This window comes from Ambystoma mexicanum, chromosome 3q (assembly GCF_040938575.1).
Source record: "Ambystoma mexicanum isolate Mex_15411 chromosome 3q, UKY_AmexF1_1, whole genome shotgun sequence".
In the NCBI taxonomy this organism is placed as follows: domain Eukaryota; kingdom Metazoa; phylum Chordata; class Amphibia; order Caudata; family Ambystomatidae; genus Ambystoma; species Ambystoma mexicanum.
This window is the reverse complement of record NC_090926.1, coordinates 1,195,515,397-1,195,542,526: the sequence shown is the minus strand read 5'-3', so window position 1 is coordinate 1,195,542,526 and position 27,130 is coordinate 1,195,515,397. Positions and strand designations below refer to the sequence as shown.

Genomic DNA, 27,130 nt, shown 5'->3' with positions numbered 1-27,130 from the left:
AGGCACAGGTTAAGAGACAGCACTGCTTAAACATGTTTTAAATTGGTTTTTCCCTTCTCTTCTGACAGTAGAGACCGCTGTTCTCCGCAGCCTCAAGCAGAGGCAAACTGAGTTGGGGAAAAACATACTGCTTGGGGATAAGGTTGCAGAGATCGGGATGATGCCCAGAAGCACATGATAATCATTTCATTGCTCAATGACATCCAACCCAACCCCTTTCTTTAATAATGATTGGAGAGCTAGCTCACGCATCTTAAAATGGAAGGGTGCAGACAGGACATCGAAGAGAAGCAGCAAGCCAAGCTCCATGTTAAAAGGGCCTTCCGAAAGGTTAGCGCTACAGAAAATGGCATCATTTCTTCCTGAAGTGATTCAAGATTGTGCTCATGAAGGTGAAGCCCACAGTCTACTATCAATCCGTAGAGGGGTGAGTAGCACAGATTTCCACACCATATACCACACATATCTAAGGACTTTTTAAAAAGCGATCTTCTATGGTGATTACTCTGGAACTGAGCTGTGTCACAGATCAAGTTTTGTAGAGAGAGAACTGATGGTCTGGGCTCATGAGTAGATATCTCACTCAAGGAACATGGGACATTTTTGTTTTCAGGAAGGCAAGTTGTCACTATGAAACATGAAGGAAGGTATTTGACTGAAGTTTAGTTGGACCTTCCATTAGTATCGGGAAGCCTTAAGGATAATACTAAGTGATTTAAACAGACATGGGAGAAAGGTGTGTATTGGAAAGTATGTATGAAATAAAAAGGATTCTGAACTAAAGGGTGCAAAATCAATACGTAGAGAGTTGTTGAATTAGATACTAGCATAGCACTTATTTATTTAGTCATTTCTTTGACGAGGTTCATGAAAAACTAAACTGTCAAGACGGAGAGTGTGTACCAACACTGCACATTGGTATGTCAGGATAAGTGAGACGCCATTGGGGGTCTGCAGCAACAAATATAGGTTCAGACTAATAGGGAGATATCTCTCTCATCTCTCTCTCTCTCTTCCCCCCAAGCCAAGCCTACCCCAACACTGCCACCATATAGGTTCAGACTAATAGGGAGATATCTCTCTCATCTCTCTCTCTCTTCCCCCCAAGCCAAGCCTACCCAAACACTGCCACCTACCTTCCTGGACATCCGGCCCATGAAGCGTGTGTCAGTCGAGGCTTTTGCTTCCACCTTCTCTCCACCCCCTCTTCCTCTGGCTGACTCACACCCTGACACAGCCCTGTCTTCTCTCTATTCTTCTATTTCTGATACTTTTGATGTTCTTGCCCCTGTCATGAGGATCCGCCTGAAGCCCAAAGCCAAGTGCAATTCCTGGTATGACTCCGGCCTTGCTACACTTAAACTTAGGTGTAGGGCGGCAGAGAGAAAATGGAGGGATTCCTGCTCATCCTCTGAAAAACTGGCCTGTCGCCTTCTCCAAAGGCAATACCGTCTCTCTGTCCGTACCAAGAAGAGAGTCCACATTCAAGCCCGTGTCTCTGCGCCATCTAACAGCTCGGCCGAACTCTTTAAAATTTGTAAGGAGCTGGCCAACCCTACTGCAGTCTCTACGCCTCCCCTTGCCTCTCAGGCTCTTTGCAATGCCCTGGCCTCACACTTTATCTCAAAAACCCTGGACATCCTGTCTACACTCTCCTCCACCCCCTCTCCTCTCCCCTCTCCATCGGTACTCACTGACCCTCCTCCAGCCACCCCCCCACCCTCCTTCTCATCCTTTCCTCTCTTCTCCCATGATGAGGTCGCTAGACAAGTCCGATCTATGAAAGCCATGTCAAAAAAGATTCATCCCTGTTCCTCTAAAACTCTCAAGGGCCACATTGATACCCTCGCTCCGGCCCTTGCCGACTTTTGCAACCACTCCTTTGCCTCAGGATCCTTCACCTCCCCTCTTAAGCACTCCCTTGTGCATCCTCTCCTCAAGAAACCCACAGCGGATCCCTCTTGTCTGGCCAACTATTGCCCAATTTCCACTACCCCCTTCTTAGGCAAACTCTTTGAAAAGCTGGCAATCTCTCAGCTAAACCTTCATTCTTATTCTGTTGGCTGTCTCCATGACCATCAGTCTGGTTTCAGATCTGGCAGAAGCACGGAAACTGCTCTCCTGAACATCCGTGCAGATCTGCTTTCCAACCTTGACTCTAGCATTCCCTCTGTTCTCATCCTATTTGATCTCTCCTCTGCCTTCGACACGGTCAACCATACCATCCTGCTCAACCGTCTCCGGGATAACTTGGGCATCACCGATCAGGCTCTGGCCTGGCTGACCTCTTTCCTCTCTGATCGACCCTCCCAGGTCCAACTTGGGTCCTTCCTATCATCTGTCTTCCTCTCCACCTGTGGTGTTCCCCAGGGGTCTAACCTCTCGCCCTGGCTTTTCAACCAATACCTGGCAACTCTCGCCCGCTGTATTGCCATTTTCTGCTCAAACTTCCAGTGCTACGCAGACGACACTCATCTCATTTTCAGGCTGCCCTCGGCCACCTCATCCACCTCTCTCATCACTGATTGCCTAACTGCCATCCAAGATTGGTGTGCTGCCAACGATCTTTGTTTTAATGCCAGCAAGACAGCGATCCTCCTCATTGGCACACCATCACTTTCCTTTCCCCTCACTCTCTGGCTGGCCTCCCTTGGTCCTCCTCCTATACCCACCTGCGAGGCCAAGAACCTTGGTGTCACCTTTGATTCCACATTCTCTTTCTCCGCCCACATTGCTGATGTATCAAAAAAGTCAAACCTCCTACTGCACCTCCTCAGAGGTATTCTTCCTTTCCTCTCATTCCCCCAGAAGCTCACTGTCTCCCAAGCTCTGGTTCTCTCTAAGTTGGACTACTGCAACAGCCTCTTTCTTAATCTACCTGCCTCTACTCTCCGCCCTTTACAACTTATCCAGAACAGGACTGCAAGACTTGTCCTTGCCCTCAAGCCCTGGGATCGTATCTCTCCAGCTCTGAAATCTCTCCATTGGCTCCCAGTGGATGCAAGGATTAAATTCAAAACCCTCTGCATTGTCCACAAGGCTTTCTGGGGCCTGGGTCCAACATACCTTCAGCTATCCCTCCGCAAATACCTCCCACCTCGAGCACTCCGCTCCTCTACCTCTAACTCCCTCAGGGTCAGTCGTTTCTCAAAGAAACGAGCTGGGGGTAGATCTCTGTCTTCGGCTGGGGCCTCCCTCTGGAACAGCCTCCCTGCCACTCTAAAACCTGAGGAGAACCATCTCCGGTTCCGGGAGCACCTCAAAACCTTCCTCTTTGCTTCTGCCTTCTCCTGCCCTCTCCCCTGTTGATTCTACTCTCCCTCGGCACCATGCACCGGCCACACTCTGTCCTCTGGGCCCAGGTACCTGCTCATCTTGCCACCCTCACGCACTGCCTCCGGGCCACCCCTTGCACTGGGGTCTGTATCTGTACCCATACAGCCCTCCCCTTTTCTTCCTGCACTTTCAGACCTACACGGCCTGCTGCCATAAACCCAGCACTTGCCACTTGCTGGCTGCACTCCCATTGTTTGTTGTCTTTTTATTTGTTATTTTATTATTATTTTAGTTTTTTCCTTCTCGCTCCGCACTCTCCTTTTGTTCCCCCTTCCATGCACTTCTCCCCCTTCTCCCTCTGCCCTGCACTTGTCACTGGGCCTAGTAAGATTGTTGTTTTTGTTCTCCCCTGTTCCCTTTCCCTTGCCTTGTCGCTCTCTGAAACACTTGTGTATGAGCGCGATAGAAATAAAATATCAATCAATCCTCATGAACTGGCATGTAAGAATATCCCAAAACAGTGTTTGTCTAGATAATCACAGCTAAACTAAAGAAGGAAAGAGGGTGGGCGTGGTGGGGATAAGAAGATTGTAGTGTAGAAGACCCCTGTTTTTTTGGATTGTGCCAGCCTGAACATTAGTCCAGGGGCCAGTAAAACCAAATCAGCAGGCATCAAAGATGTCAGCGTCCCAGAAGAAGACACGAAGAAATGCATATTAGGACTCGTAAGCTGATCCAGATATTGTAGCTAGGCTCACAACCAACGCATAGACGTATTTTCAGGAAGTCTTCTTCTTGGGAATCAGAGTAGCCGTTTTACTCTAAATACTGGTACTCAACAGATCTGGGCAGACAATGATAAAATGAATGTTAACTTGTCAATATTGAGCAGGACAATAAACTGGGATCTCCACTAAATAAAGAAAACTGTTTTAAGGCAGGAGACACTTGCAGTGATAGCTCGGGAGGATAGCTCGGGGGCAACATGGTCGCCTTGGAAGCAAGACGACACAGAGCAACCCATGTTCGATCACCGGGTAACACGCTTAGAAACCTCTGGGTACTAAGCGCGTTATAAATAACCAATCATATCATATCTTAGTTTATTCTAGAGTTGCTGGAACTCAGGGGAGGAGAACCTGACCTTCAAAGTGAAACTACCCGGTCTAGCTTGTAGAGTCTGCCGGAGCGAGCTCATTAGGAGTTGGCCTGTATGTATGGGGTTTATAACACATGAACCTAGATGTAAAACAATAGAGGGCTGTATATAGGGTGCGCCTCTAGGGGGTTACAAGTAGGGGTGCAGCGACAGGAGAGAAGCTGGGATGTTTAGGTTCCCAGGGGTCGGAGGGAGCTCCAATGGAGAGAATTGGGGTTGAGTAATCAGTAAACGGTGAGATGTTATTTGAAGAGTAGGGTCTTCAGTTCCTTCCTCAAGTGTAGGAATGGAGGTGGCCTGTCTAATCTTTGCTGGTGACCTCTTCCAGAGGCAAGGTGTATAGCAGGAAGGGTCCCTTTTCTTGTTTTCCCCTTTTGCTGTTCTTTGTTTCTATTCTGATGATGTTGTAGGTTTTGGTAGTGTGCTGCCTCTTTAGATGGTGCTTTTCACAACCAGTTACAGTGGTGGTTTGCTTGTGACTTCTTTGCAGGTAATGCAGGTGATGCAGGCTATCTTCAACCCAACCAAGGAATAGTTCCCTTGATCGCCTGAGAACATTGGTAGAATCCCAATGGTAGGGTATGGATAATCGATTGTTCAAGGTCCACTGGAACATTATTTTCTGTGTAGAGGGACTTGCCTGTGACATTTCCTTGTCTGGTCCCCTTTGGGAGACCAAAACAACACTCTTCAGAAATGTTCATTGGCACGATTGACTTAAAGATAAAGGGGGTCTCTAGCTCTCTGGTGAGCCAGCAGGACAGACCAAGGAGGACCCGAAACCTCTGCCAATGGTAGAAATGCCTTGTGAGAATGCCTGGCCATATGACCAGCTTTTGTAACTCGTACCTGTTGTCGTGGTTATACTGCCGGTTGTTGACCACAGAACGGGATATTGGGGATCTTTGCCTCTTGGTAGCATTATTACACCAGTGGTAGTAAGGCCCCTGTTGGAATCATTACAGGAGTCCGAATCCACAACGAAGTTCTAATCGCAAAGGTAAAAGATTCAATCGGACAGTAACGGTCATGGTAGGTCACATGTAACAGCACCTAAGAATGAAGTGAGATAGCCTGAAACTCTACTTTTTTTATGTGCCTACCCAGAAGTACCATAGATGGGGGTTGTGTTTTGTCCCTTTCAAACATCTCTTTCAGGATTCCATAAGAGGTCACTGTCCTATAGTGCAAGACGATACAGACGATAAAGCTTGATACAGGGTGGCCCCGCATGGCCCTACATCGCCATAAAGAGCTCTATCGGTTCTGACTGTTTTGCCAAATTAGCGGGCAGCAGAAAAACCAGCATATGAAAAATCTTTGTGGGAATTTGGCAGCTAGTTCAAAGCTGAAAAACATTGGCTGGATCAAAAAGCCACAATGAATAAGAAGACATTAGGCTATGAAATATGGATGATAGAGTATACAATGCTGAGTGCCCCCCAATCACCAATGTATGTAGTCTTACACTTTCACGTAGCTGCTGAAGAGGCATCATGGTGCCGTCCCAGTATAGGGTGTACATGTCTCCGTGCAACTGAGAAACATTCCAGGAAATGTTGCCCCTTATTGCTGTAATTCTCTAGCCAAGTTCACTGCAACAAAGTAAGTGATAGTATCAAGGAGGCAACACCCAGGATTCTGAACTTATGAATAAATTAGCTCTCTAACTGTACCTAGTTTAGCCCAGTGGTCTTAGTTCCCAAGGCTGTTGCCACTGAGCTTCATTTGTGAAGATTACCTGGGACTCTGTTCAACATCCAGCCAGATGCCCAACGCATACCTCAAGCTGACGAGCTCGTTGACAAGATAGGTGCTGCCACCTATACCAGTACACTTGACTTAATCAATGGGTTCTATCAAATCACCATAAAGGATAGTGGCAATGAGAGGTGGGCATTCTGCATTCCTGAACGCCGCTTTCAATACCAAGTGATGCAACGAAAGGACAGAATGACAACTTTGAGTTCTTGGTGACCAAGGACCTGGCTAGCATGTAATTATTCAGTGTTTTATATTTAAACAATAATGGTGTTTTGAGTACAAGTTGGTGGACCACTTAGTACATGTCCAGTAAGTACATTTGGCACCCAGAAGAGGTAAGATAACAATCAAGCCAGTAAGGGCCAGATTGGGTGTTTGATCTACTTGGTCTGGCAGAGAGTCTCCCAGGACCCCCCTTGTTATTTACATATTTCAAGTAACTTTGGATCTCACCCTAAGTTACTAGGGTAATCCATACGTGGACCCCTTGCTCACTATTCTTAGAGAGGCACAGCTACACCCTACTGATGAGGTTCAACTAGACCGAAACACGTGTCTGAGGTTGCTGTTGGTACTCTTGTTCAGAAGAGAATTGCCTAGCATTTCAGTGCTGGACTGCCCCAGGGCAGGACAAAGACTGATATGTTTGGGATATTTCTTCTCTGTGAAAGATAGTGAGCTAAAGACTCTGGGTAAGGCTCTTGTAACCAGGACTCATGTCTGGCAGAGAGTCTCCCAGGACCCCCTTGTTATTAGCATATTTAAAGTAACTTTGGGATTCACCCTAAGTTACTAGGGGAATCCAGACGTGGACCCCTTGCTCACTATTCTCAAAGAGGCACAGCTCATCCCTACTGATGAGGTCAAACCAGACCGAAACACGTGTCTGGGGTTGCTGTTGGTACTCTTGTTCAGAGGAGAATTGCCTAGCATTTCAGTGCTGGACTGCCCCAGGGCAGGTCAAAGACTGATATGTTTGGGATATTTCTTCTCTGTGAAATATAGTGAGCTAAAGACTCTGGGTAAGGCTCTTGTAACCAGGACTCATGTCTGGCAGAGAGTCTCCTAGGACCCCCCTTGTTATTTGATCTACATGGTCCACCAGAAACTTGTAGGGAAGATATCTCATGCTAAAGAGAAATGACATAGTGTAAGGAAAACTCCAGGAACTCAGCTCAGGACAATGGGCCTCATTCCGAGTATGGCGGTAAGGGATAACGGCCACCGGTAACGAGACTGGTGGCGGTGATCCCTTACCGCCATACTCCGAGTTCCCTTTGCGCCCTTGCCCTTAACGCCTGTTTTGAGCAGGTGTTAAAGTCGAGGGCACAAAGGGGCCTCCAAGCCAATAACGGTGACCATAATGAACGGTCACCGTTATTTGCATCTTCCCCATTCCCATTGAGCCCTATGGGGGCTCATTTGGGAATGGGGAAGAGCCTTGGTGAATGGGGAATTACCACCCCGCCAACCTTGGAATGGGGCGGTAATTCCGCCATCCACCAAGGCGCTGCCGGTCCGGGTACGGCGTCAACCAAGGCGTTAATAGCGCCATTGGTTAGCGCCGTACTCGGAATGAGGCCCAATGTCTTCCTAGGCATTAATGGGTATTATAGAAAGTCTGTGAACAATGATTGACCATTAACAAACTGTACTTCAACCATGCACCCAGAAAAGGACAAATGGACTGTTGACTACAAGAAGCCTGATAGCCTTCAAGACTCTCACATATTCCCTCTACACATCTGTGTTAAAGTAACCTTAATATAGTTAAGTTTCCATTGTCTAGCCAGATGCATATAATCACAGACTCTGAGCAGACATAGAGAGAGGGCACTTTTCTTTCAGCCACTCACATCAGTAGCAGACACACCATAGGACCCAGAAGTGGCGAATGACAATGCTAAGTGGTTGCAGAAACCATTCAATCCCATGACATTGTGTCCCATGATGTGCCCATTAATCAAGTTGGCAGAGGGTAATGTCTTTTGGGACCCAAGCTCCTCCATGGCTCTTAAATTTTCTAAGTAAGAACATTTGTGGCAGAGAATCCATCTAATATCAACTTGGAGCACCAATACAAATAAATATGGCTCTAGCAAATATTGGATTCCTTCAAAACCTATGATATCACCAAGTTATGAGCAACGTAGAACTGTCCAACTTTATTCCAGGCCCTGTTGTAAGGGTAATTAAAGATGTGTACGCCTTCTTGTCGTCTACAGTTCATAACTCACTAATCCATCCTTTGTGCCAAAGCACATTAAATATGGTTATGTGCTATGTGCAATCTTCCTATTCTATCAAACACAGAAAAGTATGCTTTTTCTGTGGGAGCAGTTAATCACACTGGCTTGCTTGAATGTGGCATTCTGAAGGGAGGAGTAAATCCCATGAAACCATACGTGTGATCGTTAAAACGACTTTCTGCGTGATAGCTGAACATTCCGGTGACCAGCTTGAGTGCAATGCACACAGAATCAACATTTTATGAGGACAGTGGACATCCAGTGACTACCTAGAGTTTGCTACAAACACATGAATTATTTTGGGGGAGGGGGGTGCATACAATCCCTTCAACAAGCTTAAGCTCATTACACAATGGGTGAAAAGAGAAAGTAACGTAAGCCTAAGGGCGCTAAACATTTTTGGACAGAACTCTGTGGAAGTTAAGAGGGACAGAACTTAAAGATACCAAAAACACAGCATGCATATACAGTGTAATGAATCGGGAGTTAGAGTCGGACACAGGGGCATTATGATGCTTGCTAAAGACTTTTTTTTTTTAAAAGAAGGTTTGGAGAAAGATATATCACGTTCTATCGCTAGAAAGGGTTTCCCTGCCTCAAAGAAATTAAAGGATGTTGGTGTCAGAATGTCCAAAAAGAATGCATTCTCTGTCCTGTGTCCAAAATCCGAACCTGACCCTTTCATGCTAAAATCAAAATAAGGTGCAAAGGAATGTAGGGCTTCATTACGACCCTGGTGCTCCCGTAATGAACGGTGCCGGTACGGGACCGGCACTGTTCATTACGGGATGCCCTATTACGAGGTCCCCTTACGGGACCCGCTCAGAACGTCTGGTCAAACCAGACGTCCTTAGTGGGTCCCGCAAGGGGACCAGCGAGCTAATAACGGGCCCGTTATTAACATGCCCGTTATTAGCTCCCTCCCCATTCCTATTGAGCCCTATGGGGCTCAAATGGGGATGGGTTTTTTCAATGAGGAATTACCGGGTCCTCCAAGGTTGGAATGGCCCGGTAATTCCTCATTGAAGGAAGCCGGACCTGGAACCCGTTATGGAGGCAGCCATGCCCTTATTAAGGGCATGGCTGCCTCCATACTCGTAATGAGGCCCTTAGTCTTTCAACTTGCCATCTGTAGCTTTTTCCAATGTTCCAACATAAAGTACTGAAGGGGGAAAAGATAAACAAATAAGCAAAATTCCACAAGGTTTCATCATTCTCAGCAGGGGGGTCGCCTTCCCATGAGTTTGTCGACCTCTTTGCAGCTCACAAGGATAATTGTCTTTCTCAGAATATGCAGTTTTCCAGTCCGGGGTGTATGGTTCCCTTCCCCTGGACTTCACTCATTCAAGAGATTGTCTTTCTTGCTTCTTATACTTTTTGCAATTGAGTACATTGCCTGATATACTCTCCTGCCAGGACTTTCACAATGTTCACTTTGTCATTGGGTGCAGGTCCCAGACTTGCATCAGGTTACCTGGTATACTCTCATGCCAGGGTTTTCACAATGTATTCACTTTATAATTGGATGTGGGCCACAGACTCGCAACAGGTTGCCTGGTATATTCTCCTTTCAGTCCTTTCACAATGTTTGCTTTATAATTGGGTAAAGGTCTGAGACTCGCAACAGGTTGCCTGGTATGCTCTCCGGACAGGGCTTTCAGAATGTTAACCTTATAAATGGGTGTGATGCCCAGACTCGCAACAGGTTGCTTGGTATATATTTTCCTGGCAGGGCTTCATCCAAACTTAATAGTTTGACACATTCAGCCAATGGGTCTTCAACCCTCTTTCATCTATTTCACTCCATAAAACTCTTGCTGTCTTAGCTCACTTGTCGGGTTCACCCTGTGACTGCCTGTCTTTGCCCAGTGTGCAGTATACGCTGTGACGCACGCCAGTGTTCCACTTCCCCTCTATGCGTTTACTAGTGTTTTGTGGCTGCTTCCGTGTTCTGCGTGGTCTTCGGTTTCTCCAGCGGGACATCCCCTCCTTCTGCTGGTGTCCTGTCTGCTACCCGGTACTCGCACAGCCAAGGACTCCTCTTCACCACGTATCCTGCTGCAGGCTTCTATGCGACATACCTTCGACCTCGGAGCTTCTCAGGGCAGCACTGGTAGGAGTTCTGCAGTCCCCTTACTTGCAGCGCTGGGCCCGTAAATGACCAGGCATGTATCGTAGTCATCCAACCACTAGAGCGTGTCTCTAGCTCTGCAGCTTTAGTGCTCTGCATTACTCCTGTGCTCTTCATTGTCTAATAATTTTGCAAAAAGTATAGGAAAGAACCCTACTGTCAGTGCAAAGTGGATGGACTGGATCTATGTCACAATATGAAATTCAGGTTTATGAAGTCAGAGGGTTGGTGTCATACCCTGAGTGGAAAGGGGTTCTTGCCAGGGAACCTCCTTCCCTCCAATGCAGGTTGTCTCCCCCATATGGTCTTCCCTCAGACAGCCACCCACAAGGTCGGGTCAGGTAGCGGCTGCTCTTCCCTGGCTAAGTGGGAAGAGAGTTTCCCCGGAGAGGGAGTGATGATATCGCTAGACTCATCACAACAGGCAAACAGAATCCTAGCCCATTACCCTGAATTCACCCGGCAGACCACAGGCATGTATGAAAGACCTGCACACCCTTTGCAATCTGCATCCATATAAGCGATTGACCTATTAGAACCATCTCTAACTCTATTCCCATCCCATCCTCTCTAGTTTTAGGAGCCTCGAATGTGAGCGGTACTTGCACCACGTAAATTTCGGCATAAATATTAAAATATACAGTATTAGGAAATAAGGCCGTTATGGCCCTTCAGATAGCACAGTGAGTAGAGTGCTCGCTTTGACATTCGTGCAGAGCATGTTGCAGGTTCCAATCCCGGCAGGGCCAAACTCAAGCCTTTCTTCCTTCCAAGGTCAATAAATGAGCACCCACACACCGTGGGTAATAATAAGCAGCGCCCAGATACCTGAGGGTTCGTAGCGCTATATAAATGTAAATTGTGACGGAACTCCTTCATAGCTCCTGAAATTAGGTGACCAAGCGAGATTACAGTTCGTTAACCCGCAGCTGGATGCACGCTGCTCAACAGACAGCAACAGGATACAGCAATGCCACGCAGCGGTGTTTACCTGACTGAGAAGGTGTGTAGATAGTTTTGTCGGTCTGGATGTAAATGTAACCAGTGTGAAGGGAAACCAGGATGATTTTCTCTAGAACGAGGCTTGGAACGCTTTCCGACTTTGCTTGGACCACAACATACAGCTTCTCTCCAGCAAATGTAGGTGCAACTGAAGAAAATGGGATCTGAAACGACAAGAAAAGGTAACAACAAACCTGATAATAACACATATTCTGAAAAATGTCTGCGAATTGTCTTGCCGTCCATTACTCCCTTCTTGTTCCTTACTTGACATGTAAGTTGTTCCTCTCCCCATGCCACTTTCTGTCTTTCTAGAGCCAGGGATGAATGATGCCTAAATATGTCCTAGCTCAGTTGCTTTTTATATGCATTTTATATGCATTGCTTAACCTTTCAAGACCAGACAATCTGTGAATCAATGACCTCAACCTTTATTTAAAAAAAAAAATAATAATTAGTGTGGCCTTCAAACTCATGCACTTCATATGACTTGATCAAGTACTTCAATTACCCAAGGAGTAGCTTCAGAAGTGTCATCATGTGTCAGATAGCATAATGGAAAGTAGCAATAAATGACCATTGATCCTGATAACATTATAGGAAGAGATGTGACATGACTCCTAATCTTGATGACATCACAGGAAGTGACATCACATATGTTTTAAAGGCTACAATACAAAATAAGGAGGCACTGACGTGATTTTATTTTAGAATTTAGAAGCCATCATCTTTGGCACCTTGTAAAGCAGTAACAGATGTTTACAAAATGGTTATTAGCCACACAAATGAGCCCCCCAGTTGGCTCTAGAGGGCAGACATCTTCCCTATTGCCTCACATGGAGACAATAGACTCAACTGATCCCTGCACACATTTTCAACAGTGGGTGCCAATAGCAGCTGTTACAACCGATCAACAATTAATATCTGACTATAAGAAACTTGTTTAAACTCTGAAGTGAAATGATACAATTCTGAAAGTGACTAATTCACCAGAAATGCTTGTACAATGCTTTTCATTTCTAGCTTTTTCATTTGTTCTTTCATTATTTGTCTTTTTTTCGTTTTTCTTTACTTCCTCTTCATCTAGCATTCTCTTTCCTTTCTTTTCACCTTTCCTTCTCATTGCATGCCATAGCCTTTATTCCTCCTTTCTCAGCCTCTCTCTCTCATTATTGTCCCCTCTCTCTTTGTCACTCTTTTTCTTTCTATTTTTCATTGTTTCTTTCTCGTTCCTCTTTTCTTTCATTTACTCATTTATTTCTTCATTCAATCATGTATGCTTTCATCTTTCCATCATTCTTTCTTTATTTCTTTAATTCCACGCATCTCTTTATTTCCGTCTATCTTTCTATCCATCTTTATTTCTGTCATTCGTTCCTTCTTTATTTGTATTCATTCCATATTTTATTTTCTCTTTCCTTTTTGCTTATTGTCTTTTCTTCCCACTGTTACCTTTGCCTATCTCATTCTTTTTTCTTTCTTTCTCTTTCCTTCTTTCGCTTATTTCTCTCTTGCTCTCTTTCTTTCCTGATTTATTTCCTTACTTCTTTCCTTTTTTCTGTCTTACAATGTTCCTATATTTTTCATTTCTTTTCTTCTTACCTTTTTGCTCCACCCTTTCCTGTCTTAGATTCTCTCTTTCTTTCTCCCCATTTGCTCCCTTTCCCTCCCTCCATTTATCTCCCTTATTCTGTTTCCTTTTTTCGTTCCATTTCATTCGCTTTATATCTCTCTTCCTGTATCTCTTTCTTGCTATTTCACTCTTTCCATTGTTCTTGCATTCATTTCTTCTTTTTCTCATTCAGTTTTCCTCCCGTTGTTATTTATTGGTGCAATTTTCTAGTGGGTGGTTTATGAACTCTTTGGAAACTTTTTTAAATATTGGAAGTTCATCCTTAATTCCTGTCACTAAATATCAAGATCACAGCAGTAACCTATTAGCACTTTTTTTTATTGGGATACCGTGCACTAAAGCCATTTGCAAAGCTAACGATCAGTTCATCAAGTATCTTCGGAATCTCTTTTTACAATTCATAAATTTCAACCCCCCCCCAACAAAATGACAACAACTTTGAGTTCACAAGGCTTACCCAACGTACAAAGGAGCACTTCTCTTCCGCATGTTAATTAAGAGAGCAAGGTTCTCCACCACCCCTCCATCCCTGCTTCCCCCCCACAGGCGTGCCCCTTCCCTCAGGATGATCATCACTGCAGCAGGTGACTCAAAGTTTGTGGGCGGAAGAACCTCTGTTGACTGTCGTGTACAAAGTCAAGGAAAGGAGCCCAGCTGCGAGAAAACGGTACCATCTTTTCAGTTATGTGTGCCGTTAATTTTTCTATTGCAAGAATGTCCTAAACCTTGATCCACCAATATGCTGTTGGCGCCCCCACCCTGAGACTTCCAGAACCGCGCATTTTACGACCTGCAGCAACCTCTTTACACTCAACCAACCTAGAAAAACATGACACCTGGACATTTTATCTCGGAGGTGAGCTTATTTTATATGTATTGATGTTGGGTATGCAGACCTAGTTAAGAAGCAGTAGAGCGCTATACTATAATGGGTTACTTGGAATATAGCTAAGGGGACAGGGCAGTAACGTATTAAAATTAAGAAACAGGAGCAGGAATTAGGGATAGGGGAAGGTTGGCTGTTGGGTGCCTACAGCGCAAGAAGAAAGTTATCCTTACAAAGAAGCAGCTTAGGTTCCTTTTTGAGTTAGAGGAATATAGAGGATATTATACACCCTCTATTCGTATTGTGTTTCAAGCACGTCAGCGACCCTCCCTGGTGAACGGCAGAGTTGGGGAGGCGTGAATTGGAAATAGCAAATCCAGAAAGAAGTGCACACAGCCGGTGAGTTGGCAAGCGACCTGAAAGACCAGTGTGTGTTAAAGCAAATGAAGTGGCAATATTATATCACAAGTGAAGGCTGCACATGTGTGGAGGAGATGCGACGAAAGGCAGACCTGTGAATTAACTTTGAAGTAAAAGGCAGCTGTAAGATCAGCAAATCTAAGTACTGTAGTCAAAGGTCTCTGTAGAAGGTACATTGTTTGGAGCGAAAAAGTTAACAAACAGCAAAAGTGAACTAAGTGAGAGTAAATGTGAACTTTGAGTCAAAGTGGTCCTGCAATAGTCTGTAAAGGGGTCCGAGCCCAATTGAGGGAGACGTGAAGAACAAAAAGCTTGGGGAAGGAAGCCCCCTTGCAAGTTTGTGTTGCACTGTGACATGAGAGGTCTGAGCCCGACAGAGGGGTTCCTCTTTGTGAACTGTGTGCTGTAAGGTCTGAGCCAGATAACTTTACGTTGGAATACAATTTTGAAAGCCAAGAAAGAGACTTTAATGCGAAAGGCGAGGTGAGGTGGGACTCAATCCATGGTGTGGACCTGCTTAGAGTGTTAGAAACCAAGCCAGAGTGTGTCATCCTGCTTACAAGGACAACCTTACTCCATGAGGTTTAACGTGAGGAGGAGAGCTGGTTTCACTACCTTTATTTTTTTAACACCGATTCTTTCTTTGCATACATTTCTCCTTTTCACACTTTTTGGACAAGAGATAGGGCAGGCATTAGGTTTTGTTAGCATAGACCATTTTGATTTGACAGACTCCACTAGGACTGTTCTGTTTATCGTTTGATGGTCGAGACTACTCCCATCTTAGCTCTAGGGAAAAATAGGTGTTTCTCCAACCCCAACATTTTCAATAAAGGTTTTACAAATTGTATACATTGTGTCAGTGTCATACTTGTGATACCATGCCTTCCTTACAGTGCAGATAGGAGATGGTAAATGATTTATAAACATGGCCACCCTGTCAAACTTAGTGGAGCAGGAAGAAGAGGAGGCACAACTGACCAGATCCCAGATAAGGGCGAGGACAACGGCAGATCAACAACACCAAAAGTGGCAGTATAAAAATAAATAATGTGTTTTTTCTGTGCGCAAGAGCAAGTATCCTTGTCATCTCAACATGTGAGAAGAAGATATCTGCAAAAATTGCAATTAATCGCCATCATCGTTGGTGCCTTTTTCTTTTTTCTTTATTTCTTTTTGATGGCCTTTACAATGGCAGTAACTTTTTTTAGTACAAATATAACTAATGTAGTTTCTAACATAAGTGAGCAAATAACTAAAAAGAGGAGAGTCAAAAGAGGAGTGATGTATGACGGATATCACGGAGAAGTGAGACATGACGAATACCACCTAAGAGAAAATGTCCAGGGTTTCACTCATAAGACTAATAACATGTGGTATCGCCAAATGACTCAAGACAACATTTCAATGCTCCAAAGGAAAATAGAATCCAAAAAACTCAACATCACCAATGTAACCACGCCTACTCCCCGACCACCAGGTCGAGGACATCATCACGAAATTAAAACCCACTAAATGCCAGGGAGATATTTGTTCGCCGCCCATCATTAAACAGGCAGCTAAGTAACTCACCCCATTTATCACATCCCTCATTAATCCATCATTAAAATCGAGTATTTTACCCAACAACCTAAAAGATGCCTGGGTACTGCCACTAATAATCCCTCCAATTATAGATCTATTACCACAATACTGTTCATTTTGAAAAATATTGGATCAAACAGCATACCTGCAGATTCAACAGCACCTAGAATCAAACAACCTTCTCGGTCTTAGACAATCAGGGTTCAGACCCAGACATGGGATGGTAACAGCTCTAATTGACCTCTAATTGACCTCAAGACTCAAATTCAAGCCCTAAAAGACATAGGCAAACGCATGCTCCTCCATCAGCTTCTGCAGAACCAACACCTATCACTTGTGGTGTCCCCCAAGGTTCCTGCGTGTCCCCAACACTTTATAACCTGTTCACAAAGCCTCTATTTGACGACCTTGACTATTTGGGTGTCACTTAAACGAATTACGCTGATGACACCCAAATACTTATCCCTATCACTGGAGACTATTCAATGGACAGCAAAACGCTTACTGACATCTACCTCATTATACAAGTTTGGATGGCCAAGCACGAACTCTGTCTTAACAATGATAAGACAGAATGGGTCCGACTAGAATCCCCAGCTAACCTCAATGAACTTGGTGAACAATTCACGTCCTTTAACATTGATGGGAACTTAATCAAAACCTCCAAGGACGTAAAAACCCTAGGTGTCCACATAGACTCGGCTCTCACGTTAACATGACAAACCAATGCAATTGCCTCCTCTGCGACATATACCTGCAAACTTATCACAGCCTGGAGACCATTCAGCACCACTGTTAATTGTATCACAATAGCCAGAGCCCTAGTCCTGTCTCGACTACTGCAATGTGCTCTATCTAGGAACAACCCAACAGAACATACATAAGATGCAAGTCATTCAAAATAATGCCATCCTGTTACATTTCCCCGGCACGGACCTGCAGTACCTGCCTTTTCCTGGAAATACATGCGAGGGACGGCGCGCTCCAGATCCTCGCTATGGCTCAGGTATCGGTTGCCATGGTGCCTGGCCGTGCAGCGGAGGACGCCAGGTCAGCTGACGCATTCAGCTCAAGGACAGCGCGTAAGGAGGCCCCGCCCCCTGCACCATAAAAACCGAAGAGCTCAAACAACTACTTGCTGTTAATTGTGGTGTTACTCTTCTTAGGTTATTTCCCGCTCCTGGATTACCTCAGCCTTTAATCCATCCTACCTTGATTCCTGTTGCCGACCTCGGAACGCCTCCGGACTGCTTCTGCCTTCTCCTTCGGTCCATTCCTTGATTCCTGTTGCCGACCTCGGAACGCCTCCGGACTGCTTCTGCCTTCTCCTTCGGTCCATTCCTTGATTCCTGTTGTCGACCTCGGAATGCCTCTGGACTGCTTCTGCCTTCTTCTTCGGTCCATTCCTTGATTCCTGTTGCCGACCTCGGAATGCCTTTGGACTGCTTCTGCCTTCTCTCAAACTGGTCCGCTGACCTCTTGACCTCTGAGCAGGACGCTGTTTTCTACGGACGTTTTCCATCTGCTCTTGATCCTAGCTATTTATCCGGCTGCTGTGTGTGTAGCAGAGGTCACGGCGGATACAGAGGGATTCCCTCTCCCCCACCAGCACCCAAACAAGGTAAAGACACTTTCTGCTTTCATCCTTAGTTGTCTGTATACCTTACCTGAACCACAACTTCCCTTCCATCGTGGTGTGGATTCCTGGAACTTTGCATTGACTCCTCAACCTACCAAACTTCTCCACTGTGCATTTAAGTGACGCTTTCCAGTTCATATACCATCCCATGACTAGTGCGACCCTTGTGCTGCCCGGGTATTACTCCCGTTACTAACCTTCCTGTTTGTTGTTTTATACCTGCCGTTGTTGTTCCTTTCCTTTTGATATCCCATGGGAATTCCACTTTTCAGGTCTGTGTTGTGAATTACAGTCATAAGTAGAATCTTTGTTAGCTAGTACAGATTTCTTACATTTGGGTTTTCTTGTAGGTGCAACACATATCTCTACACCACAACAACCAACCTCTAGGTATTCCCAGAGTTATCTGATTGTGCTGATTTGATTCCACATTACCATATCGTTCCTAATCATTCTGTATTTCCTTTGCAGCAATGGTTTGGCGGTGTGTGTTTCTCCCCCACTCTTTTATGGGATAGACTTTGCTGCTAGTCCTCATCCTATTAGCAGAGGGCTACATCGTGAAAAAGAGCCCCTCTTTTGAGGAAGCCTGAATCTTTGAATTCAGGGGAGCTGGACTCCTGAGGCTGGATTGAACCTATCACACATTCCCTTCCTTGGTGAGGTCTGCTTACTACGCTCCAATGAAATACCGGAGTGGTAAGTAACACATCCGTTCAGCAATGAACATCCCGAGATCTCAACACATCTCGGAACCAGACGTAATCTGAACTGGTTATCCATTAAACAAAGAATCGAACTTAAAACCTTATCACCTACACATAAGTGCCTGCCCAACCAGGCACCAAAATACCTGACAAACAGCATTGCACGCAATTTATCAACCCGTCCCAGAAGATCTGCCCAGACTCATTGCCTCAAGATGACCAGGTTCAATCTACAATGGGCTGGAGCGATCAGCTTCCCAGTATTAGCAGCAAAAAGCTGGAACACTCTCCCCTTAACACTAAGAGATGAATCCTTCTTCCACCTGTTCAGGAAGCATCTCTGGCTCCAAGAGACAGAAAGCAGCATCTCCCGTTAACATGCCCACCTTTGAAATCTTCCACACTGACTTGACAACAAGGATTCTCACTGACCTTCACACATCTAAGTATCTGCAAATATATAATTTATTTAAGTTTAGTCATGTTCTAACTATACCACTGTATCTCTCTTAGCCATTGCACATAACTATTGTAAGTATTGTTCATAACTATTTGCATGTATGCTACTGTGCACATTGTAAGATAAGTGTTTGCAAATATGTAACTTGTAAGACTAGCGCCCACATGCTTCAGGGCTTGGTGCGCTCTGCTCTACTAAACAAAACTAAACTCAAGTGGGAAGGGGGAAGTTGGATGAAAACTGTTTTGTGTGCTTGCTCCTTCCGTATGCCTTGAGTGTTTCCAGATTGTTCGTAGCCGAGGAAGTGCCAGTGAAGAGGGCACACTGCTTATCTCATATTGCATGTAAAACAAGGAGACAATTCCAGTTCAGCTGTAGTAAAATGGGTTACAAAAGCAGATTCCCCTTATGAAGACAAATGCATCAAGGCAGTCATAAATGCCTCCTCCTAAACATTACCAGCACACCGCCTCCCCCCACACTGCATTGCCCTGCGGGTCCCTGTTTCGTGGCTACACATACCATCCTTGAGAGCTGCCTGTACTTGGACTTAGCATGAGGTGCTCCTCCTTGCTCCTCTTAGCACTTCCCCCTTGAGCCCTCCTTCAGCACTTGTCCACTCCTCTGCTTCCTCTTTCATCCCCCTCCCCTGCACTTCTCTTCATTACACTTGCACGGCCGAGCGCCACAAGGCCTAGTAGGACCACACAACTGTATATATATTAATGTTGCTTTTTTGTTTCTTGTCACTGTGATTACTTCCACTGTTCACTTCCCATTTGCCTGGTGGCACTTAGAAACACAATACTGTTGTATAAAGTGCCTTAAAAATGATCAATAAAATAAATAAATAAGGGAAAAAACAATGGACAAAAAGTAATAAAATATATATTATTACGGCCAGGAGCAGGAGAAATAAGAGTAAGAGAGCAACCCTTGTTGAAATCTATGGACAGAATAGTGAGGGAAACACAGTGTTGTTGGTACATACATGAGCTACACATAACAGGAGAAGTGTACAACCCTCAAAGTTGGGTAGAAGGGATTATGGGGTGTAGAGCAGAGGCACTCAAAGGGTTCTCATGGTACCCTATTGAATGTGCTAATAGAGAGTACCTGGAAGAATAGACTAAATATGCAACACTATTGACATGGGTGTAGGATGAAGAGGGGCCAGTACACATTTCAAAAAGAAATGCATCGATTGCACAGTACAGATAGGGAAGAACGAAAGGTTCAAACAGATCATGGACCTGTCATGCATGAAAGTAGATGCAGCAATATTGATCAACCACTATTGGGCCTGTGCTTCACAAGCATATATGGAGCTCCCGTCAAACATGGGAGCATCTGTTAAATGCACCAGCACTGATGGTGCTCTAAGGTGATGTGGTACATATAGCAGACCTCCCTACGGTAAAAACTAATGAAGAGGAGAAAAAGAAAAAGAGGTGGTGACTCACAAAGAGAGATAATTATCTTTCTAAAGCATCTGTAGAAGCAGTAGATGCCATCCCATATGAACCCAGGCTGTTTAGTAAAGTGCCTATGTTTTTTACCTCTCTCCTCACCCCTGGTGTGCAAGCAGTAGTTAATACCAAAATGTTTGCAGATAACCCGATGGGAGTTATTGCAAGCAATACATGCTGCTGCAAAGAGGTTCAATGTGATTAAGGAACAGCTGAGAGCAGTCAGATTGATGACTCTCCAGAACAGGTATGTCCTCAACCTCCTCACTACTATGGATGGAGGCATATGCTCAAAAACTGGCTCAAGTTTCTGTACATTTATGCCTGCCCACGATGAGGAGAATGGGAGCTTGAAGGATGTAATAACGTCTCTGCAGAACTTGCATACAAAAATGGTCCAAGAAAGTAGCCCAAATGAAGATGAGGTCTGGTTTACAGCTCTGTTCTTGTGGGCACCGAACTGGCTAGATAATGCGTTGAAAAGATTACTGGCGGTCCTGGTGTTAGTATTAACAGCCCTCTTCATCCTGCAAATAACAATTTCACAGTCCAGAAGGATAGGCAAGAAGGTCATAGAGCAACACATGGTGACAGTAATACTGGCTAAGGATATTGTGGTGCATATGCACTCCCAAACAGATGAGCCACATGAGATGCACCTCATTAAAATGTCCTCGCCTTATGTAAGTAGATTGAGGTGATTGCCAGGATGAAGATGAGCAGGCAAAACTAGCCCCACCTAGAAGTCATGAAGCATGGGTGGATATTATTGTATAACAGAATTTACACAGTTCCCGTTATTAGAGAAAGGGCAACGACGACCACAATATATTCCATGGCCGCAGATGGATAAAGATAATTTGAAATACAAATTACCTAGTTTGACTGCAGGAGTGGGTAAATGGATTCATAAATGTTGGGTAAGATTTTAACTTTAGGGCCAAATCGACCTCACTTGTGAAAACCCCAGAACTTTTTGCTTTACTGGTGGATTATGTTTCCCTATACTTCAGTGAGTGGGAACCTTTTTCCACACTCACAGAATCTTTTACTCTTTTTATGGGTGTCTTTTTTAGGACTCTCTATAGTGTTATTTTAATTTTATTCCTTTTGACAGCCTTTGGTATATACCTTTTTATTGTTACAGGGTTGCGCTTTGGGTTCCCCTTTTACTTTCTCTGGCTAACCTTGGGAGGACTACAGTTCCCAAGGGTAGAATGTATATTTCTATCCCTTCTAGATTTGTTGGGTGAAAACCAGCACACCCCACCTTATGTGGAGTGCTGGGGAGATACAATGTATCCCCTTTCTCACTAGCACTGTAACAATTCTGTTACGGGGACAAGCTTACCTTAAATAGCTGGTGGAAATGACACTTTTACAAATTTGCTGCACCTTTACCGCTGGCTGCTTTCGCAGCTGCAGTAAAGGCACCCAATGGTGCCCATTTTACCAAAATGGCTCCTATCTTCTTTTTTTGCCATTTTTGTGCTTCTTTTGCCTTCTTGGTCTTTCCCTTGCCTCCTGGCGGTGAAATTCTTTTCTGTGATTTTTATCTTCGGCGGGAGACCTCGGTCAAGCCCGCCCAGGCTCCAGAGGGTATGTGAAGGCAGGAACTGAGGGAGGAGTCAAACACTTTGCACCCCTTTGTCTTCTGGCTTGCCTCTGATAACCCAGTTCAAACTGGGAGGCTGGCTGTCTTGAAAGGACTCCCAACCCCCAAGTGTGAATGTTGCATGCCTGTGTAATTGGCTAGGTTCCTGCATAAAAGTCTGATCCTGGAAGCTGAATAGGTATTCGACCACTGGACGTGAAGCCAAAGAGGAAGATGAATAAAATGTGGCTGAGATGATTTCCATCGACCGGAGAACCTTCTGTGTAACCGAATCCTGTTGTTACCCTTCTTTTCAAGCAACTTGCTGATGTTGCCCTTCTTTCCAAGCAACCTGGGGACTCAACAAAACAACGGCCTGACTCAAAGCCTAGTGAGATCAACTAGAATCAAGAACACCTACATTTTGAGCCATCCCAAGGTGTGCACTGACCTTGCAATGCTGCAATACCCCAATACCCTGGGACCTCAAGCCATCGTGCAGTGTATGGTCTTCCAAATTCCGAATCAAGCTGAAACATTAGTGGCCTCCTTCTGGCTCTCTAGAGACATGATTTCAGTCCTTAAAATCCACTCACAGGAGTGCTGGACCAGATTAGCAATGCAAATACAATCAGCAATATTCAGTCTTCTTCTGGCTCCTGAAAGGGTGCCAAAATCTCAGAGTCACATCCAGCCATGAAGAAACTCTTGCCTGAATAATTCCCCATTGATCCTGCTGCAAAATCCCTTCCACAGTCCTTTCTTCAGTCTTCACAGCAATGATTTCAGTAACCAGGTTTTTGGCTGCAGACCCTAAAGTATCCCACTTCTGCCACCAGTGTTAGGACAGTTTTTCTGAAGTTCTACCCGACTTCATCAAAACCATCCAACTGAGACTGTAGAAGACTCCCTGCTAAAGGAAGCCTGGTTGCTCTGTCTACGCTACCATACTGTCTCAGTTGTATGGTTTTGATGAAGTCAGGTAGGACTTCAGAAAAATTGTCCTAACAATGAGTTTGAAAGAATGACAGCAGGAATGATATTAGCAGTGGTTTATGTACAAGGCCTACTAGCAGCTATTCCCGGGGGACAGAGATGACGACATTTGGAGATGAGCGGGATATGCGGGTGTAACAGCACAAAACACGACACAAGAAAGAGCGCCATTTAATAATTGCAGAGCAGACGTATGGTGGGCACACAGAGTTCAATGGGCCTCATTACAAGGATGGCAGTAACCCGCTGGTGCTACCGGCGGGTTGCCGCCATCCTCTTAACACTGAATCTGGGGCCTGACTTCCTGGTGCCACCAGGACTTTACATATCCTGGCAGTTCGGGAAGTCAGGCACCAGATTTTGTAAGTTCCTATTCCAGTGGAGTCACAGGAATGGGGACACGGAAGCACCGGTACTGTTGCAGTGCTTCCGTGACAACTCTGCCTACCAGGGCCAATGCAGTGGGCAGGTCAGAACTGCCAGGCGCAACGGCCCTGCCAGGCAGAGTTGTAGTTCGCCGGTCCGGAAAGGGTGCTGGTAAGTTGCTACCAGCACCTTCATTTCTGGACTGGCCAATTTGGAATGAGGCCAAATATCCAGATACGGCAGACATGGGTGCGATTATGACATGGAAAATGAGTGAGGACGAAGATCCTGTTGCTTTTATTCAGGAGATGCAAGAACATTGGCATCTTGAGACAAGGGAACCGTGGGATAGAACCATAGCGTTATTCTATTATATTTCACGTCAGGGACTGCCCGAGCCAGTGCAAAGGCAGGTGAAAAAACAGGTAGGGATGAAAGTGAAACCATGGCCAGAAATACAGTTGACTATTGTACATCATTGTTGATTGTTACAAGAGAAGAATAAGAACAAAGTTGAGAATAGTAAGCTTGAGGAAGCAAAGTTAGTTCAGAAGCAGTTGGTGAAAATAGTCATAGAAGAAGCAGTCTCTGACGAGCGGAGAAGGAGTAATCACGCAGGAGTTACAGCCTACACAGCCAATCAATGTAGGGTGACCTGAATGTGTAGAAGAAGAGGGGGCATGCAGCAGAATTGGAAAGCTCCAAGAAGGGGACAGGATATTTTTCACTGTCAAGTACAGCACCACAGGTGTATTATGCCTAAGATCACATGCAGTATCAGACGCAGGGGCAACAAGTACAGCAAACGCAGCAGATTCTGCTGCAACCATAGTCACAACAAGGGCAACCACAGCAAGCGCCTATGCAAACACAACACGTACAGGCACAACAGTACACTGCGATGCAACAAGCACTGAGGCCACAATGGACGGCGAATACAGAATCCCCACAAACACCTACGCCCAGGATAGGGAGTATGACAGTAGTGGGAAGGAATCCTTTTACGGGTACAGGGATGAATTTATAACCACAATAGGAAAGCCCACAGAGTGGCCTGATGTGTCCACTACTATCCGTGACACCAGACCCCCCCAAGACGAACCAAGGGTCAGGGTAATGATTGGAAGCAAGACATTTTTGTTTCTTGTAGACACAGGAGTGACTCGCACTTGTGTTCGAGAGGGAAAGTATCCAATGTCTGGCATCGCCATTAATACGCAGCGATTCTATGGGGGTATGAGTTTGGTTCCGTTTACTGATGAATTACCAATTTTAATAGGAGAACATGACATATCTATGCCATTTTTGTATTCTTGGCAGACACCAGTTAATATATTAGGACGTGGCCTGATGACAAAACATAACATGACAATATCCTATACTGACAAAAGGATAATATGTTCCACTCCAGGGATACATTATATGAATGTAAGAGATTTTATAATAGCATTTACAGGCCAAAAGGCATTAAAAGGAGTTACTCTAGATACAGAAGTATTTTTGTATGGAGTAAACATTTTGTTTACATGGCTTCCTGGATTGATAGATAAATTACTGAGAATACCTGAGAAATGTCTGTTTAGGCCAGAGGTACCAATGTATGACGAGGAAGGACAGGTTATTCCCACAGAATTAGAGGAAGTAACAGTAAGAGAGGAAAGCATGATTATTCATGGAACAGTGGATGAAGGAATAGCATGGAGAACAGTAATAGCTCTTGACAAAGGGTATAGACTGACAGACTTGACAGACAAGGAGATGTTTAGCGATGAGAATTTAGATGATGAATTATCATTTTTCATAAGCCTTACGTACTGGATACAAATTGAAAATGGGGAAATACCACAGAAAATGGCATTGGTAAAAAAAGAAACCACCATTTCTTCCAGGAAGATTTAGTAAAGGTGCCAAGCATTTTATGGACCAACAGTCCATATGACGCAGGTCTATTAAGTGGAGCAGGAACAGTTAAAATAAAGTCAGGAGAAATTCTGCCATGTGCAAAACAATATCCCATGTCCAGAGAAGCAGGTGAAGGTATTTTTTAAGCCATTTCCACTTTAATACAGCAGGAAATATTGGTACTATCAGACTCCCCATGTAACACGGCTATGTACCCTGTGAAAAAATCAACAGGGCGGTTGTGGAGACTTATTCAAGATCTGCGCCCTCTAAACAATATTTTCAAAGCAGAGTTTCTGCTGGTTCCAAATCCAGCTATGATGTTATGTAACATCCCAGCTACACCCAAAAATGTGTCGGTAGTAGATTTAAAGAATGCTTTCTTTTCAATTGCCCTTTATGAGGACTCCCAAGATTTAACCTTGTTTTTGTATAGAAATCAGCTGTGGAAACATACAATATTAACACATGGGTACTGTGAGTCCCCATCAATCTTTAATAGGGTCATTCAGGTGGACCTAGGTAACATACACATTGAGAGTACAATAATTGGGTACGTAGATGACATATTAGTGTGCAGTGAGACAAGAGAAAAATGCAGAGAAAACTCAGTCCAGTTAAAGAACGTATTGACCGAAAAAGGATACAAAGTGGACAAAGAAATACTATAGTATTGCCAGGTAGAGGTCCTGTATATAGGACAACTAATCCCTCAAGAAGGGAGAAAAGTGACACCCGAGAGAGCAGAAGCAATCATGAAAACTCCAAGACCTGAGACAGTGAGGGAAATGCAGCAGTTCTTAGGCCTATGCAATTATTGTAGCGTCTGGGTTTTTGATTACAGTATAATAGACTACTTTTAAAAAGACTCAAACAATGACAGACAGGTAAAGGTGAGATAATATGGACAGACAAGGTGACAGAAGGATTCAAAGTGTTAAAAAGGGCGATTTGTACAGCCCTGTGTTAGGGATTGCAGGCTATAATGAAGAGTTTTACTTATTCTCACATTCGAATGGAGTAGTGATGACGGCAGTCCTCACACAGAAGACAACATTAGGACATACGCCTCTAGCTTATTACAGTGGGATTTTAGACCCAGTAATGAGAGGGCATTACCATTGCTAAAAAGCATTAGCTGCTGCTGCTTTCACAATTTGAAAAAGCAGCAAGTTTTACAATGGGCTGTTCAATGACATTATTCGTCGAGCATGCCTTATTCGCCATTTTTGAGAAATCCAAAAGCACATTGACTAGACAAAGAGCGTATAGATAGGAAGTGATCATCTCAAACCCAGCAATCAAAATTATTAGATGTAGTATATCCAGCAACATTCATAGCAGAACCAGTAGAGGAAGAGGATTATGTACATGATTGCACAACGTATACTGAATTTTATGAAAATATTCTCCATGTTAAAGGAAATGCTCTAGGGGGGGATTCTATTTATTGATGGTTCTTCAAAAGTTGATCAAACAATGGTAGACAGACACACAGGGTAGGCAATAGTAAAGTTAAAACCGAATGTTGAATTTGAAGTAGTGACAAGTGCAAGACGGCCATCACATTGTTCAGCACAAGCTGTAGAGTGTGTGACGCTTATCGCTGCACTTGAGAGATATGAGGCTGAGGAAGTGAAAGTGTACTCTGACTCCACCAATGTGACTTCGACCGTACATGCACGATTGTCGCGTTGGAAACGGAGGGGCTTCCTCCGTGCAGACGGCACACCAGTGTAGCATGCATCACTATTTAGGTACTATCGCTCCTATTGGCTTTCGCAATTGTGACATGTGCTGCCCATACTAAAAGGGCAGACATGAATTCTTGCGGTAACAAAACTGCAGATATTGAAGCAAAAAGAGCAGCATATTTTCACAAATTTTCTAGTTTGGTAACAGAAAGTCTTAAGCAAATGTCATAACGATGCATGATAATTAAAGAAGGCTTTA

General features: G+C 44.6%; 1 protein-coding gene across 2 annotated transcripts in view; it reads right to left on the bottom strand.

The window, feature by feature from the left end:
* LOC138447740 (complement C3-like) overlaps positions 1 to 27,130 on the bottom strand; it is a 2,843,165-nt gene that overhangs the window by 2,731,902 nt on the left and 84,133 nt on the right. For both annotated transcript variants that reach the window (XM_069604045.1, XM_069604046.1), the window contains exon 3: positions 11,571 to 11,745. In XM_069604045.1, the coding sequence (XP_069460146.1) occupies positions 11,571 to 11,745 (175 nt within the window). The remainder of the gene's footprint in view (positions 1 to 11,570; positions 11,746 to 27,130) is intronic.